We start from the raw sequence: 23,651 nt of genomic DNA, 5'->3' as shown, positions 1-23,651 counted from the left end.
TATTAATACCACTTTACAATGCCTTGGTAAGGCCACACTTGGAATACGGCATCCAGTTTTGGTCACCACCATGTAAAAAAGATGTTGGGACTCTAGAAAGAGTACAGAGAAGAGCAACAAAGATGATTAGGGGACTATTGCTCTAGCTAGTCTGCTTTTTGTATTTATACTAATATCTCTGCTTTTCCAGAGATGTTAACCACTGCAGTGTGGCTGAACGTTAGCCTATGTTTGAGAGAGGGGCTATTCCAAGTGCGTGAAAGCAACAGCTTCACCCCAAGACACCTTTGAGGCTCAGGGGCTACTCAGTGTACAGGACATGGTTTTAATCCAAACAGCTTGAATTAAAAGTAGCAGGTGGCAGAGTGGTACTGAAGACTCCTGAGCACTCCTTCCTGCCACCAGTGATGATCCCACCATCAGCTGTGCAACCAGCCCCATGGCCCCTCCTAATATATACGGAGATGCACAGTGGGATGCCCATTTCAAGTTTGTTGGCAGGGTCACCAATGCACTCTGGAGAGTTGCAATATAGCTGCCATGAAGCAGCTGCTTTGGCCAGCAGACAGAGGAGAGAGCTGGTGAGAATTCAGCGCAACTCGGATCCAGGCTAAGGGCGTTTTTCTCTGGATGTCGTAACTTTGGAATCAGGTCATAAGTAGCTTTTGGAGATCCACTGTAACTTCAAACAGTTGCTAAACGACTGGAGATGAGTTGGGTACTACCTGTATGTTGGGTACTACCTGATGTTACATTCACAATCACCCTCTGATTAGGCTGGGACATGGGTAGCTGCTTAAAGTGACCCGAAGAGCATCACAGCGCAAACTGTTGGCACTGCAAGAGATCTTCTATGGAAGGTGCCCTTCCACCACGTCTTCTCTACAGTGTTCATTCCCCTATTTTTGCCCAGCCTTCAGGCAGTGACTTGCCTGGGTTGGCTATTATGTGGTGCCCACCCCCACCTCATATGTTTCATCCCTCCACAAAAAAATATTTGCGGAAGGTAAAACAAAAGTAATTTCTTTCCCAGACTGAAAACTGAGATGAACCAAGATCTGTTCCAATAATAATAATACTTTAGCAAAGTGTCACTTACTTGTTCCAGTGGAATGACAAGAAAAGAGCCCCCACCAGCACTTTCTGTTACTATGGCGAGGAATCTAGTATTGACTGCGCAGAAATGGTTGTCATGGACATTCCTGGTAATTGGAATCCCATCAAAGCAGTGCTCTCGATTGGCTACTTTGCCGTAGACATTTCGAAACTTGGAACTGCGATACTGTGGCCGCCATGACATCTGCCAAGGAAATACACATTGTGTGACTAATGCTATTATGTACAAGTAGAATCTCACCACTGTACTCTACTTTAGGTGAAACCTAAGCAAATGAAAAGAACCAATGAGTTTGGCCCAAACCATTCTCTGTTTCCCACAGCTCTCAGGCAGAAAATCCACAGTTCAGAGACATTTTGGTTGGGCTAAGCAAGAGGCCAGCTGGAAACATTCCTACCCTTCTGACACTGACGTTTCAGCAATTTAAAACAATAAAAAGCAGCATCCCCATCAAAGAGAAAAACATCCTTCCAACCCCAAGTCCATTCTCACCTTAGATAAATATTTAAGAAAAAGCCAGTTTAAGGGGTTTAGGGCCCTCAAATTGTCCTGGAAATCTGCAGGAAACCAAGCTAACAAAGTAATATCATAGTTGTCTCCAAGACAGTATGTATCGCCCTCATAAAGGTTGAATGTTATGAAATACTTTTTAACAATAAGAGCAGCTATATAGCAGAACCTGTCCTAGTTCTGCTTGAGAAAAGCTGGACAGCCCCATCTCTTGGGGAGGTTTTAATTTGGATCCCTGCTTTGCATGAGAGTTGAGCCTAAAAGGCCTCTCCCAACCTTCTGATTTTTTTCTTTTGGACTAGAGAAGCCTCCTGTCACATTGAATGGCTCTTCTTATGCCAAAAATGAATTATTTGTATTTAATGTCAGCCATTTCACTTTGCTAAACTATCATATTTCCCAATGTGAATGAGATACATCCAAAGAAACAGGCACAATTCTCTCCATTTTTTCCCCTTCATTCTTTGGGAAAGGAATGTAACATGTTTTTTGCAAGGACTGGTCTACAAGTGATGATATACCCCATGATAGCTCCCAAGACCAACTGCCTGCCAAGGCTGGCTGTGCATGATGTCAACCCTGAGTGGTAGCAGCCAGCCTGACACCAACCTGGGTGAGGGAAATTCTGCTGAAGTCCTTGAAAGCTATCCATGGACAATAAGTCAACTGAATGATAAACGTCCTCTCCCAAAAAGGGCCACGTGAGTCTCCATGTTCTTGGGGTGGAGACATTGGGCAAGGCACAGAGCCTGTCCTTAAGAGGTGTGCTCTGGAGGAATCAAGCTCGTGTCAAGCCAAGCCTTGCGATCAGTAGGAGCTCTCCAAGGTCCTGCACATTCTGCCATCCCCTTGAGACTTCTAGTCCTGGGCAAAGTGAGAGCCTGAATTCCCATCAAAAAAGGGACCTGGAAGAGGATTTCCCTCTTCTCCCTTCCTGAAATCATTTCCTTTCATTAGACATTAGATATGGCTTTTGCATAGAGCTTCTTTTAAACAATCCAACTGATTAATCATTCATCTTCCAACTACTTTCTGGGCCCAACATAACAACTCAAGAAATATGATCATAAAAGCCCAGTCCAGCACAATACCACTGAAAAAGAAAAATATGAAATGCAAGAAGAAACTAGCATGGTTGTACAAAGAAATTTCCTGATAGTTGAAAACAATTAACTAGTGGAATGGCTTGCCTTCAGAAGTTGGAGGCTTTTAAGAAGAGACTGGACAGCCATTTGTCTGAAATGGGTATAGGGTCTCCTATTTGAGCCAAGGAGTTGGACTAAACACCTCCAAGGTCCCTTCCAACTCAGTTATTCTGTTATTTTGCCCTCTGGTTTGTCTACTCAAAGATCTTGGATCAGGACTCTCATTTTAAGTTTCTGTTCCAATAGGAAGAAGATTGGGAAAAATGCTAAGGAGCAAAGGCTTTGGCTTTCATTATTACTGCCTGTGAGTTTTTTGCTTAATTGCAATATTGCAAAGAAAGATGTCTTCATACTTGTGTCAGGAATTTCCCTGGGAAGATGGGAGAATTATGAACTACTCTTATGTCACCATCTCAGCAAACACAATCAAAATCTCTGGTGGAAAAAAGCCTCACCTCCTTTGCCCAGCTCATTGGAATATAAAGGCAGCTGTTGAACAAAAAAATATGTAGCTACATAAAAACACTTATATTTTAACATGTTTAAAAAACTGCCCTAAACATTTTGAAATAAATGAAATCTAATTAAGTAATGCCCTAGTTAAAAGACAATTGGGTTTAAGTTGATCCTACAAAATTGCTAACTAGAATGCTATCATTCCAGTAATACTAATAATGTTGCAACTATCAACCAATCACAGTAATCAAATTGTTACATTTACCATACAAGGAAAATACCAGTCAATATTAGGATTCTATTCTCTTTCATCCAGTCATGAAATAGAAGCAGATCTCAGTGCAATGACCACGTCTCAGTTAGAAAGTTGGGGATTTCTGCAATGCATTTTCTATGTGCTGCAGAATAATATTTGGAAATCTATTTTGAAACTGTAGGCAGAGGCTGTTAGCAAGGCCTGTACTATGTGGAAACAGTTTCCTTGGTGAAAAACCTACGTCAGTCTCCTATGTGTTGCCAGGTACCCTAACAATGCTCAACAAGGTGACCTATTCCTTTTTCCTTCTAAAGCTAGCTCAAAACAGCCCAGGATCTATAATTTGCTTTAGCTGCTCGAAAGCATGGCTGGGGGAGTAGTGAATTACAAAATATTATCTGTGGGGAAGATTTGGCTCATAGCTCAAAGGACAGAAAGCCATTTTACACAGGTAGTCCTTGACTTATGACCCTTTTTTTAGCAACCATTTGAAGTTACAATGGACCCCCTCCCCCCAAAAAAGTACTTAAAACCTGGTTCTGAAGTTCCAAAGGTTGCCCCACTCTGCAATCACGCAACAGCATTTAGGGTGCTGGTTAACCAGCCTTCACCTTGGGTCATTTGTGGCATCCTATGCTCATAAAACCATGGTTTACGACATTTTTGCCAAAAAATACAGAGTTGACCACTGCAAAAAAAAGTTGTAAAATTGGGTCAATCACGTGATGATCTGCTTTATTACTGTCACAACCTACAACTGTAATGGGCAGCCTCCATTACGGCTGGCCGTGAGTTCAGGATTACCAGTAGAAGGGGGTTTTTTTGATGCCCTTTAGAGATGTTAAGATTCTCTCTCCTGTAATTTCTATTTATAGTTAGAAATTCTAGGAATTGTGGTCCCAGGTAAAAAGCAAATCAGAGCAGCAATATTGTGATAATCAGTTGTGATTTTAGTTCCACTGCCCATCCGGCAGCCGACGTGGGAGGGTTTTTGGAAAGACAGGAGAGAGGAAGAAAAAAATAAATGGCAAGGAAACAAAAGAGTTGCTCATTTCCACGTAAGATGGAAGCCAGGGGCAAAAGGCAGCCACTCCAGAGATATCTACGAATATCAAAGCTCTGATGAGCTCAAAACACAATTCCCCAAAGCCTATTTAGCATGATTTTTCTTTTCTGGCCGAAGAAAAGCCAGCAGCTGGTCACCACCTTCTGCCTTCAGAGCCATTAGGAAAGCAAAACTGCTCTCCAGTCTTTATACCCTAAGCTGATCAGTGAGGGGAAAAGGCTTTTTTTGATGGGGGGGGGCAAGCATTTCCAAACTGGGTTTGACGTGGCGAGCAGGATCATTCCAGAAGGATTATCTCATTGCTCCTGAGGGGCACCAAAGCGATGATGCAAACTGACAGCTGATCTGCATACACTGAATTCTGACTGCAGGCCGCCATTCCAGAGGGCTGATCGCAGGAGAAAGTGTGCCCCACCCCCATTCTCCACCCCCACCCCTCCCCTGCACGTTCTTAGGGGACCCAGAGGACGGGGGGGGGGCCCTGCAGACCAGATCTTGGCTCAAAGGTATCCGCCAGGTAAGAGACAGGCAGTGCCAGGAAACCTTCTCACCGGAGCAGGCTATTTGGTGACTCAGCCTGCCTTGGGAAGCTGCGAGTGGCCAGCCTGGCGTCAGTAACTCTGCAGGGATGACTCTGTGCTCCTGGGGTGCTGATCTTCTCTGGGGAGTCAGACCCCAGTTGGGACCCACCGACCAGTCCCAAATGGTCACAGAGCAAGACTGTTCTCCACACAAGCCCTCAGGGTTGTGGGCAGCAGATGTCTACAATGGCGCAAAGAGCCACGGCCCCTTCGGCCCTCTGGGCAGAAAGGCTCCATTCATGCTGGCACGAAGCAGGCACTGAAGCCATGAATAGACAAACCGGCCCTTCAGTGGCTTCCAAGTATTTCTCCTCAAGCACAGAAGCAGATCAGATCCGAGAGGAGGACTAGGAGGCCTGGGGTAGGGGGTGGGGGGTGTTGTTCCCCAGCCAAATCACAGAGCAATATCTTTTCTTTTAGAAACTGAGTATTGTTTGACGGCCACCCCTGTTCCTGACGCTGTGGGGACCCAGTCTGAGGGCTTGATCTGTGCTTCCTTTCCGAAGAGCTTGGCCTGCCTCTGCCACTGCAAATCCAACTGTTCAGTTTGTCTCACAAACAGTTGTGGGACCCAGTTCTGTGTTCCGCCCCTATTTCCTGCTGTTATTCCTAGAAGGTGCCTCTGTGGGTCGGTTCCTTGCTCCTTTTGCTCTCTCTCAGCATCTTCTCTGTCCCTCTTGGTATATTTGGATTTCAGTAGAAGGATCAGTAAAAGCTTTGCTTTCCATTTCCTCTTGAGGTTACGTCCTACAACTGACCGTTCAGGTCCCCAGCCCTGTGGTTAGGCCCCACATCCTTCTTTGTTGAAGTAAGTCTTGTGTCGGGCAAGCAGATTCTGATTGTGGGTTGTTGTTTTTTTTGTTCCTCCTGCACAGAACTAAAATCTTGCATACATTTTATTATGTATGGACTAGATGACCTCCAACTTTACTACTATTACTATTACTAGTCTCCATCTAGTAGAAGTAATCTATATTGTTATTTACATTTGTTTGTGCATCTTGTTAAATATATCAATATTCAGCAAATGTATATAGAATTAATACTAAACTCCTAAGCTGGGTTTCTAGTCACGATGTCAGTTGATGGGCAGTCAGGAAGAGAAATGGATTTAACTAGTTCCTACAAAGTATATAATTCTGCAGATTATGATTCTGCAAATTGTAACGCTTCCTTACCATCGTGTGCTACAATTTTGAATTATAGATGGTGTGGACAAATGGATCTTCTTAATAGATTGAATGCAATTGACATTTATAGTTGTTGTTAAAATTCCCAGACTTGAGCTGTCCATTGACCACAAGTGTATGTTCAAGTCCCTCTAAGAAAGTTAAAAAGTCTTTTCTTTGAAGATTGTTGACAATGAAGCAGCAGGAAGCTCTTTAATGTCTAGAAACAGGTAATCAACAGCATTTAATGCAAAGCAAAACGTGAGTGAAATCTCTCTCTCTCTCAATTCTGTCAAACCTGTCCTCTTCACATCAAGTAAATAAAAACCTGCTTTTTTTTTTTTTTTTTTTAATTGAAATTTTTCAAAAGTTTTACAAATAAAAATCCACCCCCCCCCTCCCCAACCACCCCACCCCCCCCCCCGACTTCCCAGAACTGAATATAGGATTATTTAACAAATATTTTAAAAATAACATTTGCAAATTATAAAATAATTAATAATAATAATAAAAATCACAATAATAATATATATAATAATAATATACATAACATAAACTTTAAAATGAATAATATATACTAAAAAAGAAAAAAAAATAAAAAGAGAAGAGAGAGAGAGAAAGAAGAAAGAAAAAAGTAGACGAAGAATAAAGCATATATATATATAAAAAAAAAATATATGAATAATAATACATAAAAAATGTATATATATAAAAAAGAAAAAGAAGAAAGAAAGAAAGAAAAAACAATCATTACAAATTATAAAAAGGCTAGATAATATTTTTCCATATCCAAATTATGTTGTATAAAATTTATCCATTTTTCCCATACCGCAAAAAATTTTCTTGAGATTGCTCCTTTAAGAAAGCCGAAATCTTTGCCATTTCTGCCAAATACGAAACTTTATGAAACCATTCTTGTAAAGTAGGCAAAGATTCCTTCTTCCAATATTGTCCTATTAACAACCTAGCGGCTGTAATCAAATTTAACATCAATATAACCTCCTTAGCATCACAGTCAATAACAATACCTAGTAAAAATAATTGCGGAGTAATTTTACCCTCCTTTTAAAAATTCTTTGAATATTCCACCATATCTTAATCCAAAAAGCTTTTATATGCTTACACGTCCACCAAATATGGTAATAGGTAGCATCCAAATATCCACATCTCCAGCATTTCGGCTGTAGATTAGGGTACATAATGGACATTTTCTTTGGGTCAAGGTGCCATCTATAAAACATCTTATAAAAATTCTCTCTTAAATTTTGCGCTTGTGTGAATTTAACATTTCTTATCCAAATAAGTTCCCAAGTATCCATTGAAATCGTTTCACCAATATTCTGTGCCCATTTAATCATACAATCTTTAACTAGTTCAAGTTCTGAATCTAATTCCACTAAAACCCCATAAACTCTCTTAATATGGGTTGGCCTTTGATCTCTTACTTGTTTTAAAAAAATTTCATCTTCTCTAAGCCAGCCCATTTTACAATCCATCTTCCATCTATCCACTATTTGTCTATATTGGAACCATGAATAAGTTAAGTTTTCATGTGTTAATTCTTCCAAAGATTTTAACTGCCAGTCTTGGCCATCCCATCTTAATAACTGTACGTAAGAGACCTTGTCCATATTTACCCCTTTCCTTATACCTTCTATGGCATGCCGAGGTATAGCCCATAATGGTATTTTGAAGTCACTTTTATAATACTTTCTCCACACTCTTAGCAAAGAGTTTCTTATAATATGAGACTTAAAAACCCAATCCACTTTTTTATTAAATATTAAATAGGCATGCCATCCAAAAAATAGGTCCCAGCCTTCCAAATGAAGTATTTCTGTATTTGTTAAATTCACCCAGTCGCTAATCAATGTTAATACTACAGCATCATAATACAATTTCATATTTGGTACCTTGAGTCCACCTCTCTCTCGAAAATCTTGCATTATTTTAAGTTTCACCCTTGGTTTTTTCCCTGCCCAAACAAATTTATTAATACCTTTTTGCCATTCATCTAAATTACGTTCGTTCTTTAAGATAGGTAACATTTGGAACAAAAAAATAAACTTTGGCAGGACATTCATTTTAATAACTGCAATTCTGCCCATAAGGGATAACTGTAAATTATTCCAGTTTTTTAAATCCTTCTGTACCTCCATCCACAGCTTTTCATAATTATTTTTATACAATTTTACATTAGAAGCAGATAATGTAACCCCCAAATATTTTCTTATCAACAATTTCAAAGTCTGTTAAGTTAACTAAAGCCTGTTTATCACCATTAGTCATGTTTTTAGCTAATATTTTGGTCTTATTATTATTAATTTTAAAGCCAGAAACACGTCCATATAATAAAAACCTGCTTTGATTTACTCTGTTCTTCCTCAGATGGTTGACCAAATCTGATGTGCATTACTATTACAGTATGTAATCCTACCTGACGAGAGTATTATTTTACTGGAAATTTCAAGGAGTCTTTTCAAGTTGTGGCTCATCTAAAACTAAATGCTCAACCTTTTTTTGCAGGCATTACAAAAAAACAGAAATTATCATCAATCTCTATTTATGAGGCAAGGTTAACCCTTTGTGGAAAGGGCAGTTGTGGCCTTCCAAGCAAGCAGTGGCTCTAACCTTCACCCAGTCAAACTAATATGCTAATTACACCTCAGTGGAAGCCCAGTTGGGTTCCCCCCCCTTCACAATTGTTTATCTGTTCCTCACCCTCTCCCACTCCCTCTGTTAACCGAGGGCTCTTTAATCTTCTCAAATGTGCCTCACAACACGCCCTTCACTTGGAGCCACCCAGGCCAAATCCTGTGCAATGGCCCCATCTGCCATGGGCAAGTTTCACTGCCAGCTGGTTGAGACCCCCAAGACAACTCTACATACACTGTGACTTTGGAAGAAATATTGAGGACCCAATAAATCTTGGTTTTACTGTAGCTGCTTTTAATTTGAGTGTTTTCAATCTGGAGTAAGAGCCTCAACCTGTTTCTTTTATTTGGTCCCTTTATTGGTTCCTGCCCCCAACTAATCTTGACTAGGCATCCCCTGCTGTTGCCTTGACGTTCAAAGCCCTTGGACTGGGGCCAAGTAGAGTGATAATTGGAGCCTGACCTTTACTAAGCCTTTTCAACCTTCAAACATGTTGGAAAAAGAGTTACTGTCAGAGGAATCCTTTTTTAGAAAAGTAGACTAAAGGCTTTGTGGGGTTTTCCCTAGACTTTTCAATCTTCAAATCTTCCAGTGACTTTGAAATTATTTGCAATAATATTGCCAATATTGTTTCTATTTTGGTTTCATGCAGTTGCACAACATTTATCTGGCAATATATAAAATAGATGAATAAATTAATTTTCTAAGAGCTGAGATGTTAGAGAAAAGCTGAACAGGATATTTTGGTATCAATGTTCAGTGACATCTCTGCCAAGTCTCACACAAATTCCTTTGTGTGTTGCTAAATGCAGTAGAAGAGTAGCAGGCCCCTCTTTTGTTTTCTGCCCCTCCGTCTCCCCTCCCAAGGGAACATTTGTGCAAACCCCACCATAAGAAGTTTGAAAAGCAACAATGTAGCCCCCCCCCATGTTTCACAAGATCCCCTTTTGTGAAAGGCAAGTGGATGAGTCAAAAAGACAAGTCACTGGGCTGAGAACTGAATCCAAAGCAGAGATGGGACCCACAAAACAATTTCTTTGCACTTGAAGTTTATGTCCTAAAAATATCTTTTTTTCACAGAAAAGCAAAGTAATGGATTTCCCTCTATTACCTCTGGGTTTAAATTATTCTTCCATGTTTGTTCCCAAATTAATAAGAGGACATTTCTGTCTGTTTTCATATTTCTACTGATAGGAAGATAAATTTTCTTAATCAAACAGTCCAAGCTGAGTGCAGTATATCCTCCGCAACTTTATCACTCTGTCTTGCAGCTGGCAGGGAGCTGCTGGGCCCCTCCAAATTACGAGCAAGTCCTGCGTTGATTCATTTAGCAGTTGGCAGAAAATGCTTTTTTCCTTTGAAAACTCCCCCCCCCCCCCCCAAAAAAATCTCCCTTTCTGTTTTTAAGAAATGGTTTGGCAAGCTGTGCTCACTCCCAGGGAGTTGGTAAACGAAATCACTGCTGTGGCAGCAGGAAAGACAGGAAGGTGTTAATGTTCAACCTTACAGCTGGAAAACTCTTTTGGAAGGGGAACAATGCGACAAAGGCACTAAGAAAATGAGGGAACAGCCCACACGCTTGGACAGTCCACACACGCAGAGAGCCCCCCGCCCCCCCAAGCTCTGCTTCCAGTACGTGTGGATGGGGTCAACATCCCTGCACATACGAAGCAAGCACTGCTCAAAAGGAAAGGTGTAGAAAAGAAACAGCCACTGAATCGTTAATTCAGTATTCAGTATATATCTCAGTCAGCTTTTACAGCTTCATATATCCTGATCGTTACAAGTAGTCCTTGACTTATAACGGTTCATTTAATGTCTGTTCGAAGTTACAAAGACACTGAAAACGTGACTTATGACCATTTTTCACACTTACGACTGTTGCAGCATCCCTGTGGTCACGTGACCAAGAGTCAGATGCTTGGCAACCGACTCATATTTATGACAGTTGCAATCTCTTGGGGTGACGGGATCCCCTTTTGCCACCTTCTGACAGGCAAAGTCAATGGGGAAGCCAGATTCACTTAACGACCGTGTTACTAACTTAAGAGATGCAGTGATTCACTTAACAGCTATGGCAAGAAAGGTTGCAAAATGGGGCAAAATTCACTTAACAACTGTCTCACGTAGCAACAGAAACTTTGGGCTCAATTGTGCTTGTTGTTCGAGGACTACCTGTACTTGTGTATTTATTTTATCCTTTCAGCTTCCTCTTTTCCTCTGGGCTCTCAAGACACCCAAGTCCAAGGTGCCTCCCAAGGCTGCTTGAAGGGTAAAACGAAACCTACACAGAAAGCAATTGGCTGAAGTGAAGCCTTCCCAATTTTCTCACCCAGACTCTCTGGAAAAGAAGGGATATGCTGATGTCCTTTCAGCGCCCCTTTCTGCAACCTCAGAGAAGCTGCCCATTAGTGAATCTTCAAAAAAGAAGGTACTGCTTGGGACACGCAAGGTGCCAATGCATTTATCAAGAGCAAAGAATACACAACCGACCTGAATCTTTTAAAACACATCCCTTTGCATTCTCACAGAAATCAAGAACATAGAACATAGACTAATAAGAGTTGGACGGGGCCTTGGAGGTCTTCTAGGTGGTCTTCAAGTTGGGTCATAATTAATATATCCAAGAGCAGACAACCCCTCCCCTAAAACTAAAAGACTGATTATCTGTCCCTGGCGTCTTCCTGTATCACTGTGACCCAATATAGGTGCCTGCTTGCTTCAGCTGGGCAGCTGGGATGACCTTCATTTCTTGGATGACCCTGCTGGGAATATATACTCTGGGCATATACCCCCAATGTTCTTTGCTCACCCCTCCCAGGAACACACCACCAACACCACCACAAAGAGGCAGTGCAGCAAGGCTTGGGAGGGGCATGTAAAATGAAATGAGAGTCCCAAAACATCTCATTGTCCTCTTAAGAAACTTATATACAGGTTAGAAAGTCACAGTACAGACAGAACATGGCAAACAGACAGGCTCCAGGTTGGCAAAGAAGCACAACAAGGCACGCATCTCCCATTATTTAATCAACCTGTATGCCGAAGAGGGACAAGTGTCGTTTTAAAAACGAAGGAAGAAACGTCAGCTATGAGAACTGACAATTCCATGAATGGAAATCCTAAAGGGGGAAACAACTCAAGATGCTTGAGAAACTCTGAAAAATGAGATTATAAAAACCCAATTTAACACAATACCAGAGAGAAAGAAAAACAGGAGACCCCAAATGAAGTCAGCATGCTTCCATCACTGGAGGTTTTGAAGAAGAGACTGGACAGCCACTTGTCCAGAATGGTGTAGGGTCTCCTGCCATGAGCAGAGGTCAGCACCATAAATGGATGTGCAGCTCACAGAGGAAGAAACATGTCTAGATGCCTTTATTACACATAACAACAAAAATCACAGAATTTTCCACACGGAACGTGCTTGGCAAAGAGGAAACCACATCCAGTGAGTGAAATCTTATTTTCTACTTATGCTATGTGACGATTAACAAAAAAAAAATGTTTTGCCCCCAAGTAATGCTGGAGTTCTTTTTTTCTCTTGTTTCTGCACAAAGCAGCTCATAAGAAAATCTCAGCAGAACAAAAAAGAAGGGGAAAAAACTTTTTTCTGGGATACAGGAAAGCCCAGAATGCTTTGTCCAGCCACATCCTGTTTGCCCAAAGGCTCATCAGGCTGAAGGGGAACATCTGACGTCCCTTCCAAGGGGAGAGAAGCGTCTAGAAGACACGGAGCCTATTATAAGGCCATTTACAATGAGTCAGTCAGGCTGAACAAGGCGCAAGAAGTGGAAAACTGTACCAGGTTCAGAAACTCAAGACCAACAACCCAGATGAGGAGGGCTAAAATCCAGTGGGCTCTACTGAGCGCACATACGCAGGATCAGCCGAAATGTCACTGCACCCCCTCCCTAGGCTGACTTCTATGACAGAAGAGCTCTTCCCTCTTGCTGTCAACCTGGACTCGTCTTTGTGGGATGATGCTCAAAATGATGATGCCTGGCAAAGGTGACCGAGGCACGGTGACATCAGGGATGGAAGGCAAGACACAGGCATCCAGGTTTCCAAAGGGAGCCTTTCTTCAGTCTGCGGCACTTTAAGACTAACGTCCTCGTCAGAATTGCAAAAGCCAAAGTCATAATAAAGCCTGATTTGACTGGAAAGACTCTGGATGAAAATGTCAGAAACCACAGAACTAAGCTGTGAAATGAAAGCTTGGGAAGAAAACCTTTAGAAGCTATTTTGCTAATGAACCCAACACTGAAATGCTTAGATTTGTAGTCCTGTATCTTACGCCTATATTTCCCCTATCAAAACCGACAGGGCAAGCTCTAGTATATATAAGCAGGCAACCAACCCCACGCTAACATGGTTGGATGATGTTATCTAGTTGGGTAATGAAAGGTCTGCAAACAACAAGCTCAGGGAGGATCAAGAACTCCATACCTCAACCCAGGGCTGCAGGTAGCGCTTCTGCTAGAACACAGGTGTACTTTCACTGCAGTCCATGAAACTGGTGCTAAGAGGTCTAGCAGCATTGCAAAGCTGCTCTACAGAAACTGCAAATCTGCACTGACTGATCTTTCTGTTTTAGCCAGATCTTCATTCAAGAAACCAGCTTGGAGAGCTCTGAGCCCTCGCACAAGAGCAAACTTGGCAAGCCACCGGGAACTCCTTGTATCAGCACCAAGCCTCCTCCACTGTACCGGGCACGTCTTGTTTTCAGATGAGGAGAGAATCAAATATGACCTGGCTCTTACCCCAAAATGAGGGGTTCCTTCAGTGTGGCAGGCTGTGGTTTGCTGAAGACAACTCAGTTCACAGATAAACTGTCGGCCCAGAGGGTACAACGTCAGCCTGCTCCAGCTCCATCCCAGGCTTTGCAGAGCATCTTTAATATGGATCAACATAATGACTGGATTCACGCAAAATATCAAGGATCTGGATTTTCAGCCACAAATAACCAATTTTAGTCTCCCATCTCCAGTCTTAATGCTGCGTTAATGAAATTAGAAAGTGCTAATTGGCCATTCAACCATTATGAGACAATTGAACCCACAGTTTGGGGTGCAGTTTGGCATCCCAAAAACGTGTTCAGTAATTAGCAGCCTGCCTGCTCGCCACCTTCAGCCTCCCCCTCCATTCTTATGTTGCCATGCCAACCGCAGCTCCTTGTACCACCGAAGGCTTCTCTTTGGGAACGGCAGGCGGGGCAGAGAAAGCTCCCACGAGTACCGAACGGGGTGCCTGCAGAGTTCTTTGCAATTCCCACAGCAGAGAACAAGCTTTTTTAATATATATACAGTATATATGTAGTTTTAGTTTAATTAGTTTTCTATCATTGCAATTCATTAGTGCTTAATCAACAACGTGTTGTCTGGGTTAATTTTTGCTTAGTCACAAAACTTAAGTTCTTACTCTCTCCAACCATTGATAAAATAAGTTCCCTGTTTGAAAATATTCTGTATCTTCTTTTTCTTTGATTCTCAATGTAAGTCTACGCGTTTCCATACAGTCCAGTATTTTCTTAATTATCGCTTCTTCCAATGGAGAACAAGCTTTGAGGGGATGTGGAGAGGATCAAGAGAGCCACAACGCCTTTCTCCATCCCAGACAGAGATTACGGATTCACAGGTAATTGTGAAAAGTCTGCCTCAAATCAACCCAAATTCACCTATCATGGAATTCAACACCAGCTATTTGCTTTCTATTAACGTCTCTCCCTTTAAAGAGAATCCACGCACCTTTACACTTAGTAGCGAAGCCCTTGGGTCCAAAGCGTTTCCAGGTTTTGAGAACGTGGAGGAGAAACACGTCATGCCTAGGAACACTGACCTTGGAGATCTGACTTAGTCTGGACATGCTGCCCTTGGGGCTTTTCCCACACAGTTCCTGGTGAGCGGAAATTCTCCTGCACATGGAACCTGTCTAAAATCCATGGGGTAAGGATCAAAAATGAGAAATACCACTTTTCTCCATTCAACACACTTGAAAAACTAGACAATATTTGCTCAATCAATCTCCTTCATGGCAATGTCCCTCCAATCGACTCCCCAATGTGGGATCTACATCCCAAATCCAACAGATAAACAGCTGCTACATCCCATTGCTAATCATTTTTAACTTTAACCATATTTAACTTTTGTGTGACTTCAAGTTACTTTTTGAATCCCAGCAACTGCCTGGACCAGTCCCTGAAGTTTTCTAGGCAAGGTTTTTCAGAAGTGGTTTGCACTGCCTCCTTCCAAGGGCTGAGAGGGAATGACTGGCCCAAAGTCCCCCAGCTGGCTTAATGTCCAAAGCAAGACTATTTATTTTATTTGTATCTCACCTTTATTATTTTTATAAATAACTCAAAGTGGTGAAAATGTCCAACGCATCTTCTTCCTCCTATTTTTCCCTGTTCCCTCACAACAACCCTGTGAGAGAGAGACTGGGCCAAAGTCAGCCAGAGAGCTTTCTGCCTAGGAAGGGACTGGAACTCAGGGCCTCCCAATTTCTAACCTGATTCTTTTGTCAACCCTAAAGCACCAAACTGCTGTTTTTATCTTTATTGTTTCTATGGTTGTTTTATTTATTGGTTTTATAGTTGCTGTAAGTTGCACAGAGTTGCTTAAGATGAGCAGCCATATAAACTTTTAAACAAATATATTTATATTTCTTCTAATAAGCTTTATCAACAGAAAGACCTTCAGGTTAGTACACTTGCTAGGTTATTTTTGGCACCTGTGGACATGGGTCATATTTTACATTCTTGTTTCATGTGGCAGACCAATGGTGGCAGAAACCCTAATCTCAGCCCCAGGCAGCCCCAGAGTCCCTCTCCGTCAAAGAGAAGAACTGTCAAAAACAACTTTATCTGTCACATCATAGAAAGCTATAGTCAATTTATCAAACTACAACTGGCTAAGTTTGTGGAGCACGGTACCCTGTAGGTGACCATGTGTAAACCACCATGACAATATTTACATAACAGGCAAACCAAAATCATGCAAGTCACATTACAGCTGAATCACAACAAACAGCATTTCCTGTCCTGCCCCGCTCCCTTCCCCAACATTACTACAAGTTCTACTTAGTTTTTTTTCTCAAATGCTCAGAATTTCATGGATATATTTTTAAACTGACATCCTCAATCCAGATATTTATATTATTTAAAAAAACTATTATAGAGGTATGTCTCATGTATGCCTTTGCAGGCCCAGGAAACACTCTTACTTGGAAGCCATGCCCATAGACTTAGTGTCGGAGGGGTGATGGCCACCAAGAGATTCTAGGGCTGTAGGCTGAAAGTTAAAAAGAAATGTCCCAAAAGACATCAATGGCTCTTCCATATTACTGCCAAGGAACCACCTGGCTATGTTCAAGAAGTCACCAGGAGTCAGGTTTGACATAAAGGAGTATTCATTTGGTATCCATTATCCTCAGAATGACTTCCCAGGAAACGTACAAACTCATACGCTGGTCATAATCATCAACATTAACACATTCTCCAAAAGATCCCACAAGCCAGATTAGAATGAGTGCGCAACTGCTTTTTAGAAGAGATTCACTCCTTCAGTCACTTTTTTCCACCCAAGAAGCTGGGTAGTTACCAAGAGCATCATCATTTCCATCCCTGTTGCAAAAAGGACAAAGGCAGAGGAAAACCTGGGCAGGAATCAACAGCCTCTCTCCTCTCCCGACCCCAGGAAGCCAGAGAAGCCCAGCAAGGACCTTTTATTCTGTCTACTCTCAACTTGCCGGCCTCTAGGGCACAGGGGCCGGCCACCGTTCCCACCTGCTTTGCCTGGGCGTAAACAGCAGCCTCAGATAACAGGACCCCAAAGACCTTAGCCTGGTCTATGCAGCAGCAGCATCTGGAGGCCTCAAACTCAGGGATTCCAACCCCCTTTGCTGGGGAGGCTGCATTTGCGAGACCAAAGAAAGGGCAGTTCAACTGCATTTATGCATTTATGCAGTGGCCACCCCGGCCTCATTTGGGGGCATGAAACAAAGCCTGAGCGCCTCTGTCTCGGGGCCCCAGATTTTCTCTCCACTTGCAGGTTTCTTTCCAGGGCTGGCAGCCATTCATTCCCTTGACTAAGCCTAGCAGTCAACTGATTTCAATCAGATGTCAATCTTTATTGCGTATCCCCACATTTAAGGATGGGATAGGGCGGCGGGGGAGGGGGGAAGTACATATACATACATTCAAATATGTAAATCTGATTTCACATTAGTGGATTTTCAGGTTTCCACAGGCTGAAGCAAACGAACATGGTAATGGAGAGGAAGACCCCTTGTTTCAGTGTACTTGCTATCTTTTATTGATTTGATTGTAATTTCTTTGTTTGATTGCTGTGAACCGTTCAGTGTCACTGATAGATGACATTCAAGTTTAATAAATTATTATTATTGCTTGTCGAGCAGACTGGATTTGGCATTTTTATCCACCTATTGAGTCTTTCCGTAGGAACTGGAATAACCAGATATTTTTTGAGGGTGTTAAAGGTACTGTCACATGATATAAGTATTGTTATTGTTTTGAACTGCTATCAGCAAACATTGATTTATAAATTAAACACATGCTATATCAACCTGCAGAGGATATACTACAACCCAGGAACAAATTCATGGTTTCAAATGTTGCTTTACACTACATTGCAGGAGTAATCCTGACTTTTATCAAATACTCTGCAGCCGTACAATGAAGACAATGCAAAAGTATTTATTTTTATTTCTTTCTAGCCTCCACTCTGCAGGACCAGCACGAATCACACCTGCTCTGCTGGGCTCCGAACAGGAGGCAGAGTTCTGCCAATGGAGGCCCCTCTTAGATCAGGCACCGCAGCAGAGGGAGGGAGGGAAGGAAGGTGTTCCCAAGCCAAAGTCCCAGCTTGAGCCAGATTCCTCGGCTAAAGAGTGGTCAGTTGTGAAGAAGGCTACCTGTCTAAACACTTCAGAGAGAAAAGAAGTACAGGGAGCAAAATATCCCTGGCCAGAAAGGGGGGGGGCACTTCTCTGCATGTGCTGTTCGATCTTGGGGACCTCCCAGGCCGGCCAGGCAAACGCCGGTCCTCGGGTCTCCTTGCAAACGCCTCCCTGATTTTTCCAGCTTCGGGAGTGTGGAACTGGACCCCTCCTCAAATCCTGGGATTAGGAGAGGTGACGCTGAGCCCCTTTGACGCTCGGGGGATGAAGCAGCTGCTGGTCCGGCCAGCGCCCCGGGAGCTGAGGCTGGGGGACCCTACTTCGCCCCCCCAGCCAAGCTCCCTTCCTCCTCCTCCTCCTCCTCCTCCTCCTCCTCCTCCTCCTCCGGCAGCCACCGGTGGAGGGAGGTGCCGGGGCTCCGAGCGGGGCGGGTGCCGGCGGGGGGGCTGCGGCCCCTGCGGGATTTCCGCGGGGGGAATATCGGGGCTCGCCTGCTCTGCGACGGGCCTTTTGGAGGCAGGCGCAGCCCCGGCAGGTCCAGAGGCAGCGGAGAGGTACCGCCTTACGGCCGACCAGGAGCCCCCGGGAACCAGCCTGCCCGCCTTTCCACGGGTTAAAAATGCAGCACAGCCTCTGCCCGGCCCGGGGGGGGGGGAGCCGGCCGGCCCTGCCCGGGAAGCCCCCCGGCTCTGTGGCCGGAGCGGCCGCGGCATCTCTTACCTTGGAGAGCGTCATGCAGAAACTGCCCTCGGCCAATCGGGCGACCCTCGCCAAGGCCGGCGGGGGAAGCCGGGCTCCGTCCTCCGGATTCCGAGCGCGCCGAGGGGGGACGCCGCGGCCGGCACCTCCCTGCGGAGGGGGAACCGGCGTCAGAGGCTGAGGAGGCCGAGGGTCCCTCCGCCCCGGCCTGAGCGCGCCCTCCTTCCTGCGCCGGAGGAGCCTCGGCGGCGGCGGGGCTCGCACTGCCGCTCAGCCCGGGGAGCGTGGCCGGCCCTCCGCTGCCCAGCGGGGCGGGGAAGGCGGCGCCCTACGCGCCCAGCGCTCCGCAGCCGCCAGCGCCGCCTCCTGCCGCCGCCTTGGGTGGGTCTCCGGGCTGCACGTGGTGCCGCCGCCGCCTCCTCGTCCGGGGCTGTCGGGCTGCCGAGCGGCCGCGGCGATCTCTGGGCGGGAGAGAAGCTCCGCGTGCCGGAGGCGGAGGCCGGGCGAGGGGGCTGCGGGGACTGGGCTTTTCAGGGCGAGCGGAGAGGCGCCGCCAGGCAGGTGCCGAGGCCGGGGAGCCGCTCCCCGCCCCCGCCGACCCGGCCTGGGGCTGGCAGACGGAAAGCCTGCCCCACCTTTGGGCCAGAGCGGCCGGGGCGGGTCTCCTTGGCTTGAAAAGCCCGAGAGCCAGGTTGCCACGGAGGCCCGCAAGGCCGGCTTCGGCTCTCCCGGCTCTTCTCGGGGACGAAATGCCCGAGGCGGGATCCGGGTCAGCTCAGGAAGAGCCGGGATGGGGCCGGGCTCGAAGGCGAGGAAGATGAGTTTGTCAAGAAGACAACACTGGCAGACTCTTGTACAGACGACTCCAGCACCTGATTTCCCCCTGTTTTTCTGTCCAGGGGATCCTCGACTGATGACCACAAGGGAGTCCAAAACGTATGTTGCTAAGAGACATTTTTAAGTGAGTTTTGTCCCATTTTACAACCCTTCTTGCCACAGCTGTTAAGTGAATCACTGCAGTTGTTAAGGTAGTCACAGGTTGTTAAGTGAACCTGGCTTCCCCCTTGACATTGCTCGTCAGGAGGTCGCAAAAGGGGATCATGTGACACTGCGACCGTCATAAATAGAAGTCAAGCGTATGAATTTTGATGACGTGACCCTGGGGATGCTGCAGTGGCCCTAAGTGTGACAAACAGTCCTAGGTCACCTTTTTCAGTGCCGTTGTAACTTCAAACGGTCACTAAACAAACTGATGTAAGTCCCCTGTATTGCGGGATCCTCCTGCTTAGTCCTGAGAGAGCTGGTGGGCTTAAAAGAGAATACAATGTTAGAAGGAGAAGGTTTTCCCCCCCTTAGTTTGAATAACATATATATGGAAACGAACTTCAGTTACATTTTGCAAACCTAAACTTTAAAATCAGTTTGGGGATCAGATTTTATAGTACTTTGTACTTTCTATACTTTGCACGCAGCTGGTCTTCAGTCAGAAATGCCTTCCACCCACCCTGCCTCCACCCCCGCACCCCGTGACCCCAAGAGGGCCAGGTCCACAAAGGCAAATCAAGGGGCAAGTCACAGAGGGGTGAAACTTTAGGTCTGTGTTGTTTTCTCTCTCTCCTCTCTCCACTGGGCGAAAGCGGAGATCAGTAGAGAGAACCAGCACTTGGTTATTTCTGTAGCTAGGCAACAAGTGATATTATAGCAAGAAATACTTCTTTCCCTCGCTCGCATGATGGATTAAGGAGTCCTTTAATTCTCATTCTGCACAAAGGATGCTCTGATTTAGGAGTGCTCCAGGTCCCAACCTCCCGTCTCCCCACCCCCGGCCCTCCCTCCAACATATCTTGAAGAAAGTTTGGTTGCCACTGGCAGTTTGGCTTTTTGTGTGCAGAATTCTAACCCTCTCCTCCTTTTCCTGCTCCCTTTTTTGTAATCAGCCAAGGATTATTGCTTGAATTAATTAGCACCAATTAATTGGTTGAGGTGGCCCAGCTTGTTCTCCTTCCCTTTGGAGAGGGGAGTCGGGAGAAGAGAGGAGGGCGAGAGGGGAGCTGTGCCAAATGGAGGCTCTCTCCAAATTGTTTCCATGCAGCAAACACTGATGCTTCCTTTAATCTGCCTGGGTGTCAGTGGAAGAACACTGTGTCTCGTTCAGCAAGCAGGGCTTGAAAGACACGGAGCTACCAACATACTAGGACTGCTCCACATGAAAATGTTTCCGCCACTGCTGTTCGAAGACCTCACCTTCCTGCAGGTGCTGCAGCTAGAAATGAAAGCTTAGAAAGAAAAGTTCCATTGAGGACTATGCTCACTCTCTTTAACAAGTCTTTGGTACATATTGCTATGAAAAATATTACTATCATCTTCATAATTAAGCCTGTAAAATGGTGCTTGGGTATAACCCAGAAATTGATGGGAGGATTTCAACTAATATCTGGCAAGACAATATCTGCAGCTTTGGCTGCAATTGCTGAGTGAGCTGATCCTGAACCATGAGATTCTGGTGACATGTCGATGAAGACTCTCAACCATCCAGCGAAAGGTGTCTAAAGGTTGAATCGTGGCAACTGGACTAAATTTTTTTGTTAGCTTGAGACATTTCACTGCTCATCCAAGCAGCTTCATTCATTCTCTGGTGAGACTTGCAGCATAGCACCAAAACCAGGTGACATTTCTCTTAGGCTAAAGTGGGAAGAAAAACTGGATTTGGAAAAAATGGTCTTTGGCCTATCAAGCAAAGATGACAACATCAGGGTCTCCTGCAGGATTCAATGTTTGTAGAAATACCTTTTTCCAACAAAGAAAACGTGGAGATCATCCCAGGGACATTGAATTGGGAGTGGCAGAAGAAGTAGCCAGTCGGCCAAACTAAAATCCTTAACTCCATGGCTGTCAGGAGGGCCTCTCTCTCCTAATTTCATACCAGAAGGAAACTGAGCCCAAACCTTTCATTTCCAGTGGGATCTGCTTCCTCTGCTTTGCCACAACAGTTTTGATGCCTTGCTGAAGCCACGGTCGACTCCCTGGGGCCTTCGAGCTCTGCTCCTTGGACTGCTCTCCAGAGGAGAAGGCTGCTCTGCTCTGCTCTGCTCTGCTCTGCTCTGCTCTGCTCTGCTCTGCTCTGCTCTGCTCTGCTCTGTGGAGGAGGCAGCAAGAACATCTGGTGCTTCCTGAAGGGTCCGTGGGACTGCTGAGATTGGGTGGGGTCCTTTCCGGCCATTGCAGCAGCTGAGTGGGCTTCCTTTGCTGGGGCTGGAGAATCGGTTTGGCCTTATCTGCAAATGAGCTGGGAAAGCAGACGGGATTGTAAGAATCCCAGGATCCTGGCAGGAAACCAGAGACGGTGCTGGCATTGTCTCGTCTCTGCCCTTGTCTCCGTGGAAGTCAGTAGAAATACCAGACCCCCCCTCCCAAGACAAAGTAACAAAAGCATCGCACATTCCATTTGTGAATACTTTGAAATACCCTTTTGAACATTTGGTGGGACATCATTTTAAAACTTCTCAGTAAAGGTCCACATTCCCTTGCTAAATCTAGCACTTTAAAATCTAGGCGCCTTGGCGTCTCTTCCCCTAAAACCCATAAATCAAATAGCATTTGTAATCCTGTGGAATGGTGGACAGAAAGGGGGATTTTTATAATAGACAGGTGAGAGATTTTCTTGGTGAATATGTTCTGTTGGCCACAAGTTTCTGCATTAACAATATTCTTGTAGAGCTAACTTTGGATCAAGATGGTCTGTGGGATTGTGTCAAAAAAATCAAGAAGCCATTTGTGACCCTGTGATGCACTTCTTTTTATGTGGCTATAAAAAAGGATGTGTAGGGGATGACCAGGCTGAACCCGAGGGAGGAATCAAACACGTCATAAGTCATGAGTCCCTTCACGCTGCAAGAGATATAAGTCCAACCCATCTTGAACTCCTTCTACTCGTATCTTTCGCTAATTTCCCTTAGCAGCTAATGGTTCAGATTCTTGTACAGAGCTTAAGCTTACAATAAATGTTTATATACTCTGAACTACTTCGATCTCCTGAACATGGCAATTGTGCCATGTCCTCCTGCAATTCATGCACCCTTGGTAGAGCTGTCCTGAAGAAGCAGGAAGTTGTCCTTTTCAAAACTGTTAGCTGCGAGCCAGAGCCTTTAACAGCTCCCATTGTCTGCCATTAGCACCATCATCTGGTTTGGATTATAACAGATCTCATCCTTGTTTGGTTTGGGAACCGAAAGAAAAATTCAGAGTTGTTTCTACTTGTGCCAAGTATGAATTGAATGCAATGAACAAACAGCATAAATGGCTCTCAAAAGACACACGTGGCTGTTGTTCGTCTCTTCTCTTTGGGGAGAAGACAGACACAGCAGCCCTCTGTTTGAAGAGAACATGTCAGAAGCTCAGACATCTTTGTTTTTTCCCCTCGCTTTACTCAAGAAAGCTCAATGCTGGTCTTGTAATGGTCAGTACAGAAAGAGAACCCCGTTTCTCCCCAAACTCTTCACTCTCATAAAGCAGAACTTGCTCTAAGTAACCCCTGGGACTGTCCTCCTGCAGGGTCCGGTTCTCTTTCCTGTGGGATGCAGGGAGGGCCGTCTTTCATTTGTTTCTGCAGATGATGGAATCTGTTCTCTGGATTCCTGACCATGGAATGTGGGTTAGACCTGCGTATCCCACTTTATCCTTCCACGATGGTCAGCCTTCTCTTTTGAAAATTGAGTAGCAAAGGGACTCACAAACTCCGCCTGAAAGCAACAATCTTTTTCTCGCAGTCATTTGATTCTGGGGAATACACTGAGTCTGAAGATGGAGGCTCCACTAGTTATTAGAAGACGCATCCTCTTTGAAAATAACCATGATCAAAACTGCTGACTCTCCTCATCACATAAGAAACCATCTTTTATCAAATAATTCCGTTTGCCCTCTCAGTACTCCCAGTGGCTTCCTTGCCTTCCAGGCAGATACTGCTGGGACTGAAGCAGAACCAATGTCTCTGCCACTGAGCTTCTGTCTGTGTTGGGGAGTAGTGTGCATGAGGTTTTGTTAGTGTTATTTTTTTTTTTAAAAAAAAATGTAACTGACATTAT

At 44.6% G+C, this 23,651-nt stretch overlaps 2 protein-coding genes across 8 annotated transcripts in view; one reads left to right on the top strand and one right to left on the bottom strand.

The window, feature by feature from the left end:
* The window catches only part of CORO2B (coronin 2B), a 33,841-nt gene extending 14,992 nt beyond the window's left edge, over positions 1–18,849 (bottom strand). Inside the window, exons 1-3 of one of the 2 annotated variants that reach the window (XM_039369641.1) lie at positions 18,592–18,849; positions 14,703–14,886; positions 1,100–1,300 (exon numbers count right to left, since the gene is read on the bottom strand). In XM_039369641.1, the coding sequence (XP_039225575.1) occupies positions 1,100–1,300; positions 14,703–14,777 (276 nt within the window). In that variant the 5' untranslated portion in view covers positions 14,778–14,886; positions 18,592–18,849. The remainder of the gene's footprint in view (positions 1–1,099; positions 1,301–14,702; positions 14,887–18,591) is intronic. The other variant, XM_039369642.1, reaches the window with a different exon arrangement.
* ITGA11 (integrin subunit alpha 11) overlaps positions 18,827–23,651 on the top strand; it is a 75,460-nt gene continuing 70,635 nt past the window's right edge. For 4 of the 6 annotated variants that reach the window (XM_039369634.1, XM_039369626.1, XM_039369631.1 and 1 more), the window contains exon 1: positions 18,958–19,506. The gene's annotated coding sequence lies outside the window, so the exon portion shown is untranslated. The other 2 variants (XM_039369629.1, XM_039369635.1) reach the window with 2 other exon arrangements.

The sequence above is a fragment of the Crotalus tigris genome, unplaced genomic scaffold (assembly GCF_016545835.1).
Source record: "Crotalus tigris isolate CLP2741 ecotype Arizona unplaced genomic scaffold, ASM1654583v1 scf7180000021179.819088, whole genome shotgun sequence".
Lineage (NCBI taxonomy): Eukaryota > Metazoa > Chordata > Lepidosauria > Squamata > Viperidae > Crotalus > Crotalus tigris.
This window is presented reverse-complemented; position numbering and strand designations above follow the sequence as displayed.